Source organism: Colletotrichum chrysophilum (genome assembly GCF_026319265.1).
Source record: "Colletotrichum chrysophilum strain AFK26 chromosome Unknown scaffold_191, whole genome shotgun sequence".
In the NCBI taxonomy this organism is placed as follows: Eukaryota; Fungi; Ascomycota; class Sordariomycetes; order Glomerellales; family Glomerellaceae; genus Colletotrichum; species Colletotrichum chrysophilum.
In genome coordinates this window covers 61,031-80,485 of record NW_026517478.1, presented here as the reverse complement: position 1 = coordinate 80,485, position 19,455 = coordinate 61,031, and the positions used below count along the sequence as shown (strand labels likewise).

Here is a 19,455-nt window from a genome sequence, read left to right as displayed (position 1 = left end):
CCCCCTCCCGGCCCCCCGCCGCCAGATGACCAACAACACCCCCTCGGCCCTCACGACCACCACCGCCGCCCGCACCACCACGGCGGTCCCCCTCCCCCGCCGCACGGCTTCGTCCCCTTCCCCGCCAAAATCGCCGCCATCCTAATCCTGCTCGTCGGCATCGCCCTCCTCCTCCGCGCCCGCCTCGCCTCCACCTCCTCCCGCAAGCAAGCCGACCGCCGCGCCCGCCGCCAACGCCGACGCGACGCTCGCGAGGCCCGCAAGGCCGCCTTCACCGCCTCCCTCCCGGCCCTCTGGTCCCGCGTCTTCGCCGCCTCCAACGCCGCCGCCGCCGAGGACGAGGAGAAGCAGGCCTTCCTGTCCGGCAGCTCCCGCTACCGCTCCGCCAGCAATGCCTCCTCCAACTTCTCCGACGGGGGTAACAACGCCATGTCCCAGGAGATCGTCGAGTTCCGCAACGCAGCCTCCCTCGTCTCGGAGATGGTCGCCGCCGAGGAAGCCCGCTCCCGCCTCGCTGCCCAAAAACAACAACAGCAGCAGCAGCAGCAGCAGCAGCAGCAGCAGGACCACTTCGCCTACCAGGCCCAACAGCGCCAGCTGCACCACCTCCAACCCCAACACCACCAGCAACAGCAACACATGACTCCCCCCTCGCCCACCGCCGCCTTCGCAGACTACATGGTCGACGACGCCCTGCCCACCTACGACGAGGCCGCCCCCGCGGTCGTCGTCTCCGACGGCTTCAGCAGCTACACCCCGGGCTCCAGCGACTACACCCCCAGCGTCTCCGACGGCCCCGCGCCCGAGGGCATCGACGACGTGCTCGGCGAGGCTCCTCCGTCCAAGAACTGAGCATGGTCGTTGTGTTGTGTGTGTTGTGTGTCTATATATGTCTTTTGTTTTGTAACGTCATCGAGCTTGGGGGGGGGTTTTTTTTATCAAAGTGTAGTAGAAAGATATCCGGCATTTTTTCCCCATCTAAAAGACTCCTGAGAGTCCTTGATTTTTCTATGTATATATGGGCGTTCGCTTTCTGAGCTTTTTGCAACTGCGTGGTATGAGTGTCATGCACGGAAGAGGGATGGTATAATTCCAACGGGGAGGTAGAAATCATATGTTTCAGTTGTTCATTGCAGTTCGAGCAAACCAGCTCTGCCCAGATTATAGCCGGTGGTGATCAATGGTACTCAAAACTTCACATGTTCACCTTCATCTGCTCAGTCATCGTGTGAAGATGGATTTCATGTGCCCCACTCCCATTCCAATATCTCAGTCCTCGATTCAAGGTCCGTTGAAGGGGCTAGAGTAGATCTACTGTGAAATTGATGGTCATGTCAGATCTAAAGGTCTAGCGTCTCAAGAAGCACCACATCAGTGAGAGGCTCGATTAATGTAAATCAAGGAAAGGGCAGTTTGTGTCAAGTACATCATACAAACAGTCACGGCAAGAATCCTATTGCTCATGGCTCACCGGAACGCTCATGCTGAAATGCTGATTTTGTTGAGGAATTCTTCCGTTCTAATTCTTTCGCTGTAAGCATCTACTGTGAATGACCGCGCATGGCGGTGAGCATCTATCTCGTGACCTCATTAACACCAGCGCATGTTGGCCAGAACCTCAACCAAAAATGAACTGGCGGTAATTCTTGCCTATGCGCGCGACGCCCTCTTTGAGCGTCCATCCCTTGACCTCGCATACCTTGCGGTACATCTCCTCGAGTCTAGCTTCCATCTCCTCACCTGCGACGTGCAGGTCGCTCTCAACCAGAATAGCGTCATCTGGACAAGCCTTGACGACCTCCACTATGCTGTCGGCGTTGGCCTTGGTTCCTAGGTTAACGGCCGAGGAGAAGGAGAAATATATCCGTGCGGGAATGGCTGGGTTAGTGTACTGCTTGAACATCTCAGCCGAACCAGAGTACGAATGGAGGCATATCCGCGGCGGGAAAGGCTTCGGCGGCACGAGCTTCCTGCCGTAGTCATCTTCATCAAGCTCATCTTCGGAATAGGGGTCCTCGGCTCCCTCGGCGACCATCCTCTTCTGGCGCCTGGTGATAACCTCCTTCTCGTGACCCTTCCAAAGGGATGCAAGGGCATCATGGAGTACACCATGAGCCTGGACGCCATGGACACTCACGGGTCGGCCTAGCTCGCCCGCGAGCGCCAGCTGAGCTTTCAGCACGGCAATCTGGTGGGGCATCTTGACACGTTGAGGAGCCAAACGACGCCCCTCGCGACCACCCGGGGTCAGGGTCTGGTCACGGGAGGACTGGTCGACGTTGGTGGTTCCTTCAGGCAGGCGGAAGGCCTTGTCAAGACCTACCTCACCGACTAGAGCAAGGGGATGATTTTGCAGACGAGCACGAGTCTCTGCTAAAAAGACTGACAATGAGCGCGGGGCGGGCAGGGCGTCAATAAAGCTGGGGTCCTCAGGGGCGGGTGCTAGGACGGCCTGGTAGTGTCGCTTCTTTGCGTCGGGCTGGCCCTCGTGGTACGTCCTCTCAGCCACGGGCACGGTGTCGTCGAACAGCTGGTAGGAGAACCAGGGATGCCAACCAAAGGAGGGGATCAGATGGCCTTGAGACATTTCGTCCCTTGAGCGCACACCGTGGGATGCTGCTACCTCAGCGACGAGGGACTGGTCCTGGCTGCGAGTGGCCATGACGGTTAGCGTAGCGACGCGCATGCCGGGTATCGTCTCGATAGACGACATGGTGTCCGTGGGGTGGCAATGGGCATCGTAGATTCCATGGTCCCAGGGGAAAGGATCCGACGTAGTCGAGGCAGAAGTGACGGCAGTGGAGGGGTTATGATGCCCATCCTCATGTTGAAGACACATGCTGGGCAGCCTTGGTGGTCGATGCGTCTAAGATGGGTGGTATCAGAGACTGTGCCGGGTTACGGTAGGCGGGGAAGGCGGGAAGCGGGAGACGGGGATCGCCGAAGGTTAAACGTCGAGGTGAAGGGCCAGTAGGATAGCAGAGGCCCCTAGGAGACAAGAAGAAGACTGCGGTAAATTGTCGGTAAAGCTGGGTGTACCTCGCCGTAGAGCTGAGCTGAGGATGGAGCTATCCGTCAAAGGATTCCCGGTGCCAGTCGGTTGCCGAGAGCGGGATGGCTGGAAGCTGTAGGGCGACGGTGGGAAGCAGGGACCGGACGACGCTGGGACGGTCTAAGTCGAGCGGTCTGTATTTGCGAATACGACGGCGCTCTGGATGTGCGTGCGAGGGATGCGGTTTGCGAACGACGTCAAGGTCGTCAATGTGGACAATGGCGAGACGGCGATGATGAAAGAGACGAATGGTGGTTGTTTGATGGTCGTTGACGGATAGGCGGGATGAGAAGGAGGCTGCCACATGCAACGCAGGTGAGGTGACTACCTTCCGTGGGGCATCTCGATGTCGACTTCTGCGCACTTGCTCAAGGCGCGATGATGATGGTGGTGGTGAGGGAATGGATGATGCCGTGGTCGTAATAGTGGAGGCAGCACTGGCAGTGGCAGGCTGGCAGCCGGAGTGCGGGCAGCTGCGGGAATGAGTGAAACGGGCAATTAGTGGGGACACTGCGGAATGATGTCAAGGGGACGTGGTCTGGAAGGATCCAAGCACCTCTTCCGATCTCCCCACTCACCTCCTGCCTATCACCTCGCAGCGCTGGTGGGCAGGAAGGGACGGACGGGCATACGGGGGAACGGGAAAGAGAGACACTCGAGACCCTTACTGCGTCGAGCTCCATGAGGTAAGGTAGGCACGCAATGTAAGACAAGACACCAACACCAACACCTCAGGGCAGGCACCCAGCCCAGCCCAGCCCAGCTTCCCAGCTCCCTCTGCCCCGTCCGGACTTTGGGAAGGCGCCAGTGCTACCGGTGCCATGATGTCGCTGCGTGTCTCTCCCGCCCGCGACTCACTCCTGTTGCTCCACCTCGTCTGCTTCTTCTTCCTCGCCTACTCAAGGTACCTTACCATCGCATTGCCCTTCCACCACCACCTAGGCTAGATGTACCTCGGATCTCATCATCTCACCACGCAGCACCAAGACATGCTATCTGATCCATTGTCCTTCTGAGCCCATCTCGAAAGCCAACAACACCACAGCAACCGCTCGCAGACGTCCTGACGGTTTCGCTCAGTGCATAGCTTCGTTGCAGAGTTTCTGCTCATTATGCACAACACGGACACATGGACAAACACCTTGACGCCCGCCGACGACTGCGTCCTCACCGGAGAGCTCCAAGCTTGCGAATCACGGCTGCGGAATGTAAAGATGACCAAGCCAGGCGGGGCCCTCTAATGCAATCCGACGGCTCACCTCGACATCGCCAAAGGCCCAGTGTCTCATCTCGCCTTGTCAATCTATCAAAGCTAGGGCTGCGTCTAGGGGAGTCGACCCCCGGTTGCATCGTCGTGCTTCGACCTCTACGTGGCCTGCGCTCGCCGTTCGTCGATAGCTCAATGTTCCAAGCTTGCCTGCAAGATGCAATCGCTTCTGACGATCGGCTCGTCTGCGCTACCTGTGGCGTCTGCCTTCGCAATCTGGCGTTGACTGCCATCTTGAAGAGGCATGGACCATGATGTTCCCACATTGACAGCCCCCAGACAACCGCCAGTGGACAATTCCCCGGATTATCGACCTGACACCCACAGCACTCAGCTACCAAGACACCCCGATATGCACCCCAGGAATTTGGATCGCCCCGAGGCCTCGACTGGATTTTGGACATCCCTTACGATGTCAGAGTCGCGGGGAAACCAAGACGATCTCGCCTGCCCGTCAGGGGCCGTCCTGGGGCGGCAGACGGCAGATATCGCCGTCGTTTGCCTTCAGAACGTCGGCAGCTTGAACGTTTCGCACCTACGAAGGATCTTCGCTGCTTCTGACTGCTGTTGTGAACATCGGCCCAATCTTGTCCATTCCTCAGCCACCCACCACTGCCAGAAAATGCACAGCGTCAACCCTGGTCCATTGAGAGCCGTCCTGACCACTGAGAGCACTCGCACATCACACACATAAAGTTACCTCCACGCAATGAAGACGCCGAGTGGTGATATGCCGCCGCTCCATCCATGCTCCTCGCTCGCCGGCGAGAGCATCTAACTGGAGAACCACAGAAGTTCTGTCTTTCGCCCAGGTCTGGATCTGCGGGGTGTTCTATTCGGGGGTTTGCGCCCTTGCTCCTTTCCCCGGACGCTCCATACGACGCTGACCCTGGCCCTGGCACATCTGGAGTCTGGAGTCTGGAGATGCGGAGAAGTTGGGCGATCGCTTTCGGGGATTCGACCTCACCTCACCGAGAGCACCCACCCGTCGTCGTCTCTTATCTCTGTCGGCCAACTGTCGCAATTGCATTCATCGTCACTTCATACCAAAACGGCAGCTCGATTGCGAATCTGATAGCGGCATGCCGGCACACGCTTGCTCGCACACTCACGCCTACACTACACCACACCCAACGTCCCCCATCCCAAGTCCGGTCGCAGGGCTCTGGTCTTTCGTCACTCTCCCACCAACGCCAGGGCGGCGGTCGCATTACATGAGCATTGGCTGGCAGAAAAGACCTCAGGATTCTCCAGTCCGAAGGCGCATAAGTCAAGTCGCTGATTCACCCGGCAAACTCTGTTTCCCGCTTGCCCCCACAGCCGTTTCTGTCAGAGAAACACGTCTGTCTTCACATGGGAGCCAGCGTCCAGGAACTACAAACTCTGTTTCCCCGGCCCCCGTCCCAGGGACAAGACTCTGATTTGAGCAGCAATATTGGACGGCCTGAAGTTTCCACAGAGTGACGACCCTTCCAATACGAAAGAGAGCACACAGGCCCTGAAAACACAAAAAAAGAGAATCGCAAATTCTTTTTCCATTCACTGACCCTTCCGAAGCCCCCGTATGTGGCCACCATAAACTTTCTGAAGTCCCCCAGCTTGAGCGCGAGAAAACGCACAGAAAAACGCCGCTGCGCTGGGGGAGCCAGCCATTCACAACAAAGCAGAGGGCCATTCCATCATCAGTCCAACCACTGGCAACTGATGTAGTCCCTACTCGGGACCCTGTAGCTTCTGATAGCGCAAGCTCGGCTTCTCCATTTTTTCCCTCCGTGGCTACTAAAATAGCGTTACACTGCATCGAACCCTCCGACAAGACAGACCAGGACAAGGGAATGGAGGGCAAGGGCGGTGCTAGGCTTTGCCGCTAGCTCCCGGCATGTGAAAGAGACAAACAAAGTGCCCGCGACGACTAGACTGCCACCCCTACCTTACCCTCCGGTGTGGTTCAGTTCAGACCCCCCTTCCATGCTGCAGCCGCTCCTGCTCATGTACTGTTGGTATTGCTGCTGCGTGCTGCAGTTACTCGCTAGGAAGCCACCAACCAACCTCAAGGTTTGAAGGTTCGCTCCCGGCTCCTCTCCGTCTCATCCCATACTCTTACAGCATACCTCCCCCGTCCACCACCATGCCGTCCGGGTTTTGACTTTGTGTGCCCCCATTCCTCCCAGCTGCAAGCCATTCCATCGTACAAAGTCGCCAGCTGTCCGTCCAGTTACCACTTCCCTTTCCTCGGACGTTCCTGTTTCTCTACCTAGAGAGATATTGGGAAAATCGACTGTGGGTGTTGGGGTATTACAACGGTATCGAACGATCGGACCACCGAACGAACGACTGCGAGGGGATCATACGATTCAGGTACTGGGAGATACTGGTCACAACCGGTTTCCACAACTGGCTACGCCGAACAGATAAACCACTCTCCGACCAGTACACCGGGAGATTCGAGGCGATGTGGTGAATGAAGTCCGCACCGAGCCATCACCTTACACGCGCCTCTCCCCCCGTCCGCTCTACGACCGCAATCATGGCCCTCATCAACCCCATGTACGCCATCATCGTCCCCTTCCTCTTCTTGTTCACCGTCCCGCTTGCCATATTCGCTGGGATTACGACGACGCTCGCCTTCACCGTGCTTATCTTCCGAGTCATTCTCGTCTACTTCGATCTTGCGCTATCTCTACTACCATCGTACATCACTGGACGCCCTCGGTACCTGTCCTACGCGTCGAAGACTCCGTCACCCGCCAGTTCTTCTCCCTCATTAACGCCAACCCGACGCTCGGCTTCACGTCGTACCCGCCGGCCGTCCTCGGCATCGGCGCACTCCGTCGGCACGATAACGCCCATCTCGGAGTCCGGCGGGATCGGTCTCTTCCCCTCAGTTGGTATTGACCGGGACTACGAGGGTCTCGGTGGATGGCGTCTAGGAAATGGCAATGACGATGAATTGTGGACGACAATCAACTCGCGTCTTGAGCTTCCTGACCGTCAGTATCAAAGGCACCACCACCGGAGTCCCAGTGGCGGACCCACAACGCCCGGCGGTGGCGACGGCTATCTCATGATGAAGGGAGGCCGCAACAGGAGTCCGGAGAGCAATCGGGGAGGCTATGCCATGACGTCCCCAAACAGCTCTCGCGCAAGGACACCAACAAACGCATCCCACATTGCGTTTACGGCGCTTGATGGCGCCGACGGGGATTACTTCCCAAGCTTATCAGCAAAGGCTGTGAGGAAAGTGGCGGTGGCATAAAATGGGAGAACCACGTTAACTACAACCACTAATGAGTGATAACAAAAGACCAAGAATGGTTTATACAACGAGGTCACCTTCGAAAATAACGATGATGACAAAGAGAGACCCTAAAAGCGGGTGATGTAAGAGTTAACTGTACCTCTCATACGTCAGGATGGGATGTCGCGCCTTGGATGGCTGCAGACGGGGTGATAGGTGGACGGAAAGGTAGAAATGGATCAATTTATGACGGGGAAGGGCTAAAGAAATCAAAGGCATGGTCGGCTAGGCGTGGCCAGCTATGGAAAGGAATTTGGGTTGGTTCTTGGGAGTCATCAGGCGTCTGGCAGTATCACATCACACATCTCATTCGTCCAAACGGATAATCAAACAAGTTCAATTACAACTGTGCATCCTGGTATTTGTATCAAGTGTATGTATTTGCGATAAAAAGGTAATTCCTGACCTGGTATCCCATCATAACTCCGCCCAAACGCCGTCATAGCAATACTTGAACCGCGCCCGCTGTCTGCCCCAACCATCAATCACAACGTCTGCCAAAAGTAGTTGGCGTAGAAGAACTTTGAAAACTTTGGGTCCAGGTTCACGACGTGCACATCCCCCTTGCGGTCGTTCCTCACGACGGCGCGGCTGAACTCGCCGTCCTTTGTGTCGCGCTCGATCTCGATGCCGAGGGAGCGGTAGACCTTGAGGCGCAGGAGGACCTCGTCGTCGACGGGGTCGCGGCGGCGCTGCTGGTCGTCGGCGGAGCCGTCGAGCCCCTGGATCTCGAGCTCCTGCAGGCGGGCGTTGAGGTCGGCGGCCTGCTGGGCGAGGCGCTCGGCCTCCATCTCGGCGTCGGAGGCGGCCTTCGCGGTGCGGAATTTGGTGGTGTCGAGGCGGGCGATCTCGGAGGCGTGGGCGGTGGAGGAGTGCGCTTGCGTGAGCTCGGCGTGTTGGGAGGACATTGTGTTTAGTTGGCGGGAGAGTTCTGTTTGGAATTCGTCAGCGTCTTGAAATAGCGTCTTGAGATTGGGAGAAAAGTGTGAGGCTCGGGAGCGATGTTCGGTCTCTCCCATAGAAAAGCTTGTGGGGGCGGAAGTGGGAGTTGACGTTGGTGGTGATCGGTGGCCTTGGGAGTCTCCCATAGATAAGCCACTGAGGGCTGGAGTAGTAGTCGGGTCACTTTTGACCGGCGAATGGCAATGCACTGTAACGAGAGGAACGTACTCTTGAGGGCATTTTCGGCATCGCGGAGACGCATCTCGCGAGCCTGCTGGAGCGTGGAGTAGGAGTCATTGATGCGCGCGATGGCTTGTTTATCGGGCTGGATGTTGAAGTTTGCGATTGTGTGGTGGATGAGCTGCGTGCGCGCCAAATCAGTCAGTACATCGTAGATGTCAATGGTGCGGTGGTGTGGGCGCCTACCGTCGCGGGCTCTTCTGCCAAAAGCATCTTGACGGTATTCCCTCGTGGGTGATGTCTTGCGCGGTAAAGGTGTCGTCGGGGTTGCTTGAAGTCGCGGGTTGTCGCGTCGTCGTTCGTTAAGTGATGAAAGGATGTGATTTGCGTGGGTGTCTGTCACTCGGCCCAAAGCGGAAACCGCCTAAACAAAAAAGAAGACGGGAGCCCGTATCGGGTCGACATCACCGGGACGACAATCGGCTGACTAAGGTTGGGTACGCGGACTGCTGCAGGCCTGTGATTGATTCCTCCAGAGTGCGATGGTCTCCCCCTCAGTGACTGGCCAGTGCTGGAGCGAGCCAGCACCCCCCAGCGAAACCCCTCCCTCCTTCGGTTCCCGTCCATCCCATTCGCCCGCCGTCGGCCGTCGTCATCAGCTGCTGCTGCTTGCTGTGTGTGTTTGCTGTCCAGCGTGCCAGCGCCAGCGCCTGGCCGCCACACATGATCCCCTCCGCGGTCCCCACGCAATCTTCAGATGTCAGAGCTTCAGCCACTTCCGCCTCATTCCGAAGCAGGTTTGCCATCATCCATTTCCCATTCGCAAGCCACCCCAACCAACCCGCCCTCCGATCGTAAAGGCCCAAATCTGCAAAACCGCCTTGTGCAACCCCTCGAACGGCTTCTTGAACCCGCCTAAGACGATAACTGCACACACGCGCCCGCGCCGTGCTTGAAGTTTTTCCCGACGATCCCCCCCGAAAAGTCCATAGCTCCCCTCCCGTGAGAGAGCTCCCGACATCACGCAAAAATGGTCGATCTACCCTGTAAGTAGAGGACCCCTCCTCCCTCCACATCATGATGGTCCGCGCAGCAGTGACTGACGACGACAGACGCCCTCGACGCGGAAACGTACGTTGCGTTCGCACCCCTCACCTCTCCCCCGCGACGCATCGCGCAGGCGTAACGTAAAATACTCACCGCACCGCAGGCCCCTCAAGGCATCCGAGCTCCAGGTCCTCCGCGCCCAATATGAGAAGGAAGGCGAGATGGTCGGCGTGCAAACCAAGTTCAACTACGCATGGGTATGGCCTCTCCCTCTCCCTCCCCCCCTCGTCTCTTCTCCTTCACTTCCCTCCCCCGCCCAAGACACATCACAGCTAACAAACCCCTCCCCCCACGCACAGGGCCTCGTAAAATCAGACAACCGCAACGACCAACAACTAGGCGTCCGCCTCCTCTCCGAGATCTTCCGCGTCTCCCCCGAGCGCCGCCGCGAGTGCCTCTACTACCTCGCCCTCGGCAACTTCAAGCTCGGCAACTACGGCGAGGCCCGCCGCTACAACGACCTCCTCCTCGAGAAGGAGCCCGCGAACCTGCAGGCCTCGAACCTGCGCCAGCTCGTCGACGACAAGGTCGCCAAGGAGGGCCTCATGGGCGTCGCCATCATCAGCGGTGTCGCCGTCGCGGCCGGTGTCGTGGGTGCCTTCTTGGTGAGGAACGTGAAGAGGAGATGAGGGGTGAGGATGGATGGGTACGGTACGGCTGATGAGCGAGACGACTTTTTGCAGCTGCAGAAGAGAGACACGACAGCATGGGATGAATGGATGGATGGGGCGGGCAGACGACGGTGTTGCTTTGAGAGGACAAAATTCCCCCCTTTTATGTGTTTTCTTCTTGGTAATGTGTACTTGTATGGACATGACGACGGCTTTTCCGGTGTACAGGCGTATACACAAAGACTTCTTTTCTCACTTTCATAGCATTCTATTGCGGCATGAATTCGAAACGTTGTCTATGTCTTGTTAGTTTACTATGGCATGACGATGAGGCTTCTCGATGTGTTAGGACTGATACTGGGTGAATGGAAGCGGCCTTACGTGGACTTGAGAATAGTCACGGTACTGTTGGAATACGTCAGTAAACACTAGGACCGGGCTTTTGCAAGTCGTACGTCTGAGTGGACGCACCAACTGAAACCGTTATAAATCAAGAGGTTGTGGAATCACCAATCAAAGTCGACCGCACAATAGGGCGCACTTTGCCGTTCGGTATATTTGTAAACCATCTTGATCCGGTACGGCAGCGGATGGTAACTCTCGGTTCACCCCTTGGGACAGACGCATGACGAGCGCACCATTCTCATCATCCCGGCTTTTCTCTGTCGGCGCTCTAGTATTTGTTGAGGTGATTCGGTGAGCCCGGGCGTCAAGCAGAAGGATGGTGCCTTCAAATACCATCGGGGGACAGACACGCGACATGGACACCGCCCGAATGGTGTGCGCGTTCAATCCATTGTTGGTGGTTGTGGACATTGTGATGTTCCCCTCAGTCCGGTAGGCATCGTCTCCTTTTATATCAGAATCCGTCTCGTCTCGCGCGATGGGGCAGACGGCGAGTCAAGGTGCAGAACAGCTAATTTGTAGCCGCAAAATTGTATAACAAGAAAAGAAAAAGGAAGAAAGACCATATCAACATGGCAAAACGACGACCCAACGCTTCAGGCCCAAGTGCAAACAGCAAATTTGAATGACTGGAAGCCCGCATGTTACGATGGGAAGGTCGGATAGCCTCAGAAGGTAGACGAACAACCGTTCGACCACCGACGTCGACGGTGAAATCCGGGCTGTTTTGTCATTCATCAGGCCTGGTACGGGTGAATACGCACGTGTTGGGGATACAGGTATTGTTTTGCTTTTTGACGATATTTAATGGTTTCATTATAGTTTTCCTACTAGGGAAATCTTTATTTCACCTTTAAAGCACTGAAACCCCGTAATTTAGTAGCTTAATAAGTTACTTAACTTAAGTTGATGTTCAGCAACATAAGAGCAATTGAACTTCCAACATTCCGTCCTCCCTCTATTTACTGGATCAGCGTGGATGGTCCGTACAGATCAGGTGACAACAGCGATGCTTTGTTCCCAAGCAACCGCCCACAATCGTTCACTAGATCTGGATCGGTAAAGAAGGCGTGTCACCGGGCCATATGATGACCAGTTGCAGACTTCGTTCATATTGCCATGCAGTCGTCTGGAGCACCCCTATCATATACTCTGAGCCGTCTTCATGCAAGTTCCTACTTTAACGCCAGGAAATACCTGAAACATCATAAGATGTTATTCAGCCATCCGCCTCTACACTCTTGTCAAGTCGGTTCAAACGATGGATTGGAACAACTATTCGCTAACGATGCCTGCGACAGCGTACATTAAAGATGGGTGAGTTGAGAAAAAAACAAGGCGAGCAAGATTAGAATTAAAGTCTCTACAGGTAAAATAGTATGATCACCATGTTCAGCATGTATTTGGGCTATACTAGGCAGGTGTATGGCCGCCTCTCCACGCACCGGTTGCCTGGACCGGAACCTGACATTTCTAAGCAGGGTGTTCCAGCTACTTATGCGTGAGATGTGTACTCACCTTCCTCACATGAGGCGAGCTCTTGCTCTACGTGGCCAATATAAACCAGGTGGAAAGGTAAACTAAAGCACCTAATCAATTATGGTCAAAGTTGTTGCTGTACCTAACCACTTCTCTCGATCCCGTCTCGGCCATGTGTTAGTGAAAGAAGACACAGTTATTCTATTGCCGATACTGAGTAAGCCATCGTTCTATCCTCGTTGCTTCCGTCTTGTCTTTTCCTACCCTTTCTATCACTGAGGTATTCTGTTCATGAATAAATGGAGGGCGATGTCAGAATGGGACCTTACAGGTACACTCAGACTTCTACATGTACGACTTCCGGCTGGTCCGCGTCTCTAAGTTTCTTATCATCATCTCATGACAGCCGATGCACTGCCCGTCGATTACAATTTCAGCCAAATAAGGAGTTCGCTACCACTGCGACCCTTTTAAGTGCGTCTTCAAGTTTGCTCTGGGTCAGAGAGTATAAGCAGGTGTGAGGTACATAAATATAGACCTTCCCTCGAACGAGAGACTCTTTCACTAAAGCGACAGATGAAGGACTGATGGAGGTAATTGAGTAGTCTAGACCAGAAACAGATGCTAAGTCTCGAGTCCTCGTGTACAACAGAAGTATCCTCTGAAGGTCTGATAGCGCCGTGTTGTCTACACCACCGCCTGTCTCGCCTGGCGTTAATATATTCGGGCTTTAATACGCTTACAGGAGTTTGAGTCTCCTCTGGTCAAAGGCTCTCGAGCTATCCATAGGAAGACTGCGGTTTACCCAGCCCATACTTAGGACAGCGCACGATTAGCCCATCGCTGCTAGAAGCCTAATTGCTTCCCGGTTGCCGTCGCTTTTAAGAAGAAGACAAGATAAGGAGGTTGGTCTGAAGGGCTAGTATGTCTGGGCACATTGGCTCTGTCGTCACATTGCTGCGCGTCGGCGCTTGTGAGACGTCGGCTAATCGGTGTCGTTAGGAGCAAAGTCATTCAGAGACAGACCAGAGGCGATTGCATTATGTCTCTTGGCCTACGGAGCATGAAAATATGTTCTAAGGTTTGATAGCGCTGGGTTTTATTCACCGCCATCTGTCTCGCCTGGCGTTGATGGACTCGGGTTTGAATACTCTCACAGAAGTTTGAGACTCCCTAGTTCATAAATGCCATCGGTAACCTAGTCATCAAGAGAAAGTCTTAAGACGGTTGATTTACATTTGCCAGCTCTCATGCTGCAGAACAGGGTTAGATTGAGCTCATATTTGGGTCGTATGGAAAACTATGTAGCCATGTCGTGTTTATATACCGATTCTGGAACCGTCTGCTTGTTTCGTGGAACGCGCCTCGGCGACGTGAGCTATGAGGCCATGGGGAGTGCCCAGGTGCCACTACATGCATCAATTTGAATGATACGCACGATTATATTCTGTGCCATGTTGAGTATGGCTGGGGAGCATATAAGGACTGCTAAACGGAGCGAACAGAGTTGTGAATCTGTTGCATCCAACCCGTCTGACTTCTCGTATTCTAGTTCTCTGAAGACTACCGAAAGATTAGACAGCTATCAACACGCTATTTAATTGAAAGGCTCGTGGCGTATGATCAGATTTGGACTCTGTGCGCTATTCTTTTCCCTTGTCTCCAACATATTCATGTACTTGTTGTGATCTTACGCTTGCTAGAGCACTTCAAATACGGCTCAAGTAAACTGGGCTTGCTATGGACGTCACGGCAATTCGGGCAATCGCCGAAGAACAACCCATGGACTTATCTCGACATAAGGGAATATATGCCAATGCTATTTAAGTATGAAGTGAGACCATGATCTATCCAACGCTGAGGGGAGTATCTCAAATCCAAACCAGCCCGCCAATCTAATCAAACACATCAACAGCGTACCTCACATTCCTCATCCCCTCAAACCACTTCTTACCCTCCTCAAATTCCATCCCCTCAACTCCCTCAACACCGCCATCCAGAAAAACCTGCACCAAAGCCTCCTCAACCGCCTTACCCATACCCCTCGTCCCGCACACAAACACCTTGGCCCCCTTCCCCCACAACTCAACCACCTCCTCCTTCTCCCGCCACACTCGGTCCTGCACATACCTGCACCCCTCGCTCTCCCCCACCGCGCGCGAGTACGCCCTCCGCACGCCCACCGCCCCCATCTTCTCCCAGCGGTCAAACTCCTCGCGGTACAGGTCCTCCGCGCCCGGCCGGCGGCAGCCGAAGAAGAGCACCGCAGGCGCGAGAGTCCGGCCGGCCGCGATCATCGCCGCGCGCTCCTGCACGAAGCCGCGGAACGGCGCGAGACCGGAGCCCGCGGCGATCATCACGATGGGCGTCTTCTCGGGCTCCACGGGGAGGTGGAACGCCGCGGGGGACGGGCGTACTGCGACGTGTAGCTTGTCGCCCTTCTTCAGCGCCGCGAGGTAGTGGGTTGCGACGCCGACGTGGCGGCCCTGGCCTGATAATGAGGGAGCGTCAAGGAGGGAGTATGTTAGTGTCGCCTGTGTCGGGTTCCGTAGCGGCGAGGACGAGATGGAGCTGTTCATTCCTTGTCAGCATCATGACCTCCTCAAGATAAAACCAAAGACCGGAATAAAAGAACTTACTACTGCCTCACGCGCATCGGCGGCAACATCCCCAAAAATGCCCCGATTCCCAGCTCGACCTCGGGGAACCTCTCCAGGAGCTCTAGCACAGTCACCCTCTTCACCGTGACCTCAGCGTGATAACGCTCCTCGCCCGCGAGCGTCTCCAGCTCCCTCCGTGCCGCGGACCCTTCCGCGGCCGCCTCTGCGAGGCTCGCCACGTTGCGCTTCGTCGCGGGCTGCGCTAGCTCGACGTACGCGCTGAGCACGTCGACCGCAGACAGCGTCTGGTTCACCGGCAGCGCCCCCGCCGCGGCGTGCTTGTCGCCCGAGAAGGTCAGGCACGCGTCCCACGCGAGGCTGAAGCGCCGCAATACCCGCTCCACGCTCGCGCGCGGGTTGAGAGGCAGCACGGCGAGGTAGTCGCCCGCGCGGTATGACGTGCCTGGCAGGAGCTGCACGTCCATGTGCTTCTTGGCCCTGGCGACCTCCGACGGGGCGTGGTCATCCTCGACGAGGATTGTCTCGTCCGCGACGACGGCTTCTTGCACGTCCTGCCGCAGAGTCGACGTCCGCGGGTTCGAGACTTGTACCGACAACCCTCCGGCCGCTGCCGCCGCTGCCGCATCGCCGTTAACGGCATTGGGCACGCCGTACTTGGCCGCCAGCGCGGGCCAGAGCAGCTCGTCCTCCCAGACCTCGAAGTCGCTGAACATGTCCCGCTCCGCGGCGTCCGTCAGCCCCATCTCGACCAGTCGGATAGCACCGCGCGCGGCCATGGTGTCGTCGACGAGCCGCGGGATGCGGTGGAAGGTCTGCACCCAGTCGTGGTGTCCGCAGCCGAAGACGGCGTAGCCGACGCCGTCGAGGGCCTTCTCGCCCTTCAGGCTCTCGAGCCAGAGGGTGAAGTGCGCGGCGTTGTCGGGCGGCTGGCCCTCGTAGGAGGCGGTAATAACGACTACGGGCGTGCTGCTATCCCGGGGTAGGTTGTCGCGCGCGGTGTCGAGGGGGTCGACGACGGCGGCGCGGAAGCCGTGGGCGGGGGCGTCGGCGGCGAGGCGCTGGGCGAGGGCCTCGCAGGTGCCGCTGTTGGAGCCGTAGTAGATGTGGAGGGCCCTACCGGCGGTTGTTGTTGTTGTGTCGTGGCCGTTTGTCTGTGATGAGGCGGCAGCTGGTCGGGACGCCAGCTTCGTCGTCGCTTTTCCGGCGAGGCGGTGCTCCAGCTGCGTGGGCGACATGCCGTTCCGCAGCGCCGCGCGCATGTAGAACCCCTTGGGCTTGATGGTCAGGGACTCGGCGATCTTGAGCTGGTAGTTGGGGTCGTCCATGGTGAAGTTGAAGTTCTGCAGCAGCATCGCCGTGGCGAGCAGGGCCTCCTGCCACGCAAAGGGGCGCCCGATGCACGCGCGCATGCCGTTGCCGAAGGGCTTCCACGAGTTGGGGAACTCCTTCTGCAGGCGCTCGAAGCTCTCGTCGAGCATGCGTTCGGGCACGAAGTCCTTGGCCGAGTCCCCGTAGACGACGGGGTCGAGGTGCGCCTTGCCGAGGAGGCAGAGGATGGGCTCGCCCTTTTTGACGGGGTATTTCCCGCCCAGCAGCGTGTCCTCCTTTGCTTCGACGCCGAAGGCGGGGATCGTGGCGCAGAGGCGCAGAGTCTCGCGGAGGACCTGGTCATCGTTAGTATAGCCGCGATTTTACACGAAACGAGGACATGCTGAGAGAAACTCACCGCGTTCAAGTAAGGCAGCTTGGTCAAGTGGTCAATCGTGATCGGACCCTGCCCGATGACGCTGTCGACCTCCTGCTGCGCCTTCTGGTACGCCGCAGGCTTCTTCAGCAACTCGTAAAACGCAAACGACAACAATCCCGACGTCGTCTCGTGCCCGGCGATGAGGAACGTGATGAGATTGTCAATAATGCTCGCGTCCGTCATCTTCTGGCCCGTCTTGGGGTCGACGCCGTTCAGCATGGCGGCGAGCAGGTCCTTGCGGTCCGAGGGGCTCGCCTTGCGCGCCTGCAGGACCTCGTCGGCGGTCTTGCGCATGAGGTCGATATCCGCAAAGAACTTGTGCTCGGTGCCGCGGAAGAAGTAGTTGGCGATGGCGGGGCGGCGGTCGCGGTTGCCGCACTCGGTGAGGGCGTCACCCATGGCCGTGATGAAGGGGTGCAGCTCCTCGCGGTAGTACGAGTTGAAGCGGAAGTCCATGGCGCAGAGGGCGATGGTGTCGAGGGTCAGGCGGGTGAAGTCCTCGGTGGCCATGATGGGCGTGGAGGAGCCGTGGCGGGCCCATTTCATGGCCATCTGCGTCGCGATGTCGTGCATCTCGTCGAACATGCCGCGGATCGTGACGGGGCCGAAGGCGGGGATGAGGATGCGGTGGGCAATGCCCCAGTTTGGTTCGTCGAGTTTTGCCTGGGGGTTGCGTGTTAGTGATGTCTGTCGTGTGGTTTGGTGATGAGAGGGGAGGAGGGTGCTCACTGTGAAAAGGCCATCGCCGGCGATCGATCTTACTTCCTGTGTACAAATTGTCAGGGGTTTGCCGTTTGGATGAAGGAATGGTGACGGATGGAGGAAGACTTACCTTGAGGACGTTGTTGAGCGTCTTTTGGAAGCGTGTCTCGTCACATACTTCGTTGACCAGAGCGTTGGTGGAACAGATGACCAGCGTCTTGCCTCCCGGGAAGCGTAACCTGTAGATTTCACCTGAAACAGTGAGCAATTGGTCCGTCACTGGCCATGGATATCGTGTTATCTACCGAATGTGTCTGCCAGACGGTGGATGTCCTCGAGGGGATTCTCCGGGTTGAACTCTGCAATATGACCCAGGAAAGGAAGACCCCAGGGTTCGGGGATGGGCACCTCCTCCGGCATCACCGCAGACGGCATGGTGAAAAGATATCACTGACGAAACACACAGTGTCGAGAATATTTGGGCCGCTGGCTTCGTGTTGTTGATGAAAGAACAATCAACTAATGTGTCTCACGGGTGGGTTGTTGAACAGGACCAACGTCGCGCAAGGATGATGTGATGTGATGATGCGGTGGACGCAGAGAACGAGATGCTCGCACAAAAGACCCAGGGAACCCCTCCGCTCGGACTTGCAAAGAAACGTCGAGACCAACGAGCTCTGGTCGAATGGGCTTTTATCAATTAGCGTTGTGGTCCCTGTCGTTCGCCCAGGCTGATGGGGATGTGGAAGCGGAACAGCAGGGATGGCGGGCCGGAAGGACGCAGATGCATCTGCTCTGATGGGGGCCTAAAGCGGGCCCCCGGTGAGGCGGGCAACGGGCGATTCCCACGGAGCAGCATGCTTCAGAGCAGGAAACTGCGGTGCTTCTTGCATCGTACGTTGGTGGTGGTGGTGGTGGTGTTGGTGCTCACGTACCTGGAAGTTCCAACGGCTACACGGGATTGGTCGAGAGATGTAACAGTTCAAGTCGTCGATCAAGCTCGGAACTGGGGTTGGGGTACGATTTGCAAGACTGATGTTTGAAAACTATGTTCGTCGTGTTGGTTCGGATGATGCGTTTACCTGCGTCTAGCAGATGCGCCAACGTTGGCCGGCGGGCTACCCTTTATATCGAAGCATTTTTTCATCAAAGCACGTCCAGGCCTCTGCTGCATCTGGGCATCCCTGACTCTTGTCCGCCGCAGTGGGTTTGCATGCAGACTGTAGCTACACGACCCTTTGAGACACAAACCCACGCGCAACGTTCTTTCAAGCCCAGACTCTGGGGCTTGCAAAGTCCGCACGTTGTTGGCGGAGAAGTCCTGGAACCCGGCCGTAGTGCGCCCAATTCCCCGAGGACGACCTGCTTGGCCTCCGAATATAGTACCTCGTACGTTTCGTGGGATTGTCCAAGATACGCGGGAGAGTTGACGATGACAGGATTCGCAGCCCCCCTGGCTGGCGAATGAGAAGCGGCGGGTTGCACCAGAGGTTTTACGGGCTACCAGGGTGCGTTAGGCCGACGCTCCGCTCCGAGAGACGGAATCGAAAAGACCGCCTGCTGCAAAACACCGAGCGAGAGGCAGCAGCCGTGGTGAGCAAGCCCTGCAGGTGGGTTTATGCCGTATCTCGGCCGGTTCTCGTAATGTTTTGTTTCCATTGGCGGAGTGTCAGTGTGTGGCTTCTCTGGAATTGTTCTCCGCAGGTTCTCCACGGCTCATGCGGCGGCCCCCGGGAAGAAAAGTCACGACGCCGGCTGATATGAGGCCGTGGCGGAGGACCGACGAGCACGAAGGCCACGAGCGGCTTAAGCCTATCCCGGCGTTGTTCGCCGTCTGGTTCGTCCCTTTTCCGACAGCAGTAAAAAAAAGTGTGGGAGGTCAACAACAAGCTGCTGACCAAATTGAGTGCTGACGTGATGGGCATAGATGAAAAGCCCGGCGCACAGGAGTGAGGGTCAGCCCACAATTAATTTGGCGTGGGAAGATGTCAATGATAAAACGGCGATCTGCGTATTCTCCTATGCCGGTGGGAGGGTTTGCTGG

At 56.8% G+C, this 19,455-nt stretch overlaps 6 protein-coding genes across 6 annotated transcripts; 3 read left to right on the top strand and 3 right to left on the bottom strand.

The window, feature by feature from the left end:
- Positions 1-207: 207 nt before the first annotated feature.
- Positions 208-852, top strand: COL26b_012816 (uncharacterized protein; the record flags this gene model as incomplete). The annotated part of the gene is made up of 1 exon (XM_053185452.1): positions 208-852. A coding segment is annotated over one exon (645 nt), but the record flags the coding sequence as incomplete, so codon positions are not given.
- Positions 853-1,618: 766 nt separating this feature from the next.
- Positions 1,619-2,713, bottom strand: COL26b_012815 (uncharacterized protein; the record flags this gene model as incomplete). The annotated part of the gene is made up of 1 exon (XM_053185451.1): positions 1,619-2,713. One exon carries the CDS (start codon positions 2,711-2,713, stop codon positions 1,619-1,621), a length of 1,095 nt encoding a protein of 364 aa, XP_053030624.1.
- A 4,133-nt stretch (positions 2,714-6,846) lies between these two features.
- On the top strand, positions 6,847-7,387 carry COL26b_012814 (uncharacterized protein; the record flags this gene model as incomplete). The annotated part of the gene is made up of 2 exons (XM_053185450.1): positions 6,847-7,309; positions 7,344-7,387. 2 exons carry the CDS (start codon positions 6,847-6,849, stop codon positions 7,385-7,387), a joined length of 507 nt encoding a protein of 168 aa, XP_053030623.1.
- Positions 7,388-8,102: 715 nt separating this feature from the next.
- On the bottom strand, positions 8,103-9,012 carry SPC24 (kinetochore-associated Ndc80 complex subunit spc24; the record flags this gene model as incomplete). Its single annotated transcript, XM_053185449.1, has 3 exons — positions 8,103-8,548; positions 8,788-8,920; positions 8,986-9,012. The coding sequence occupies 3 exons, from the start codon at positions 9,010-9,012 to the stop codon at positions 8,103-8,105; spliced, it is 606 nt and encodes a 201-aa protein (XP_053030622.1).
- Positions 9,013-9,769: 757 nt separating this feature from the next.
- FIS1 (mitochondrial membrane protein) lies at positions 9,770-10,475 on the top strand (the record flags this gene model as incomplete). Its single annotated transcript, XM_053185448.1, has 4 exons — positions 9,770-9,785; positions 9,852-9,870; positions 9,950-10,043; positions 10,146-10,475. 4 exons carry the CDS (start codon positions 9,770-9,772, stop codon positions 10,473-10,475), a joined length of 459 nt encoding a protein of 152 aa, XP_053030621.1.
- Positions 10,476-14,236: 3,761 nt separating this feature from the next.
- On the bottom strand, positions 14,237-17,846 carry COL26b_012811 (uncharacterized protein; the record flags this gene model as incomplete). Its single annotated transcript, XM_053185447.1, has 5 exons — positions 14,237-14,875; positions 14,992-16,626; positions 16,689-17,372; positions 17,542-17,663; positions 17,717-17,846. 5 exons carry the CDS (start codon positions 17,844-17,846, stop codon positions 14,237-14,239), a joined length of 3,210 nt encoding a protein of 1,069 aa, XP_053030620.1.
- Positions 17,847-19,455: the final 1,609 nt, after the last annotated feature.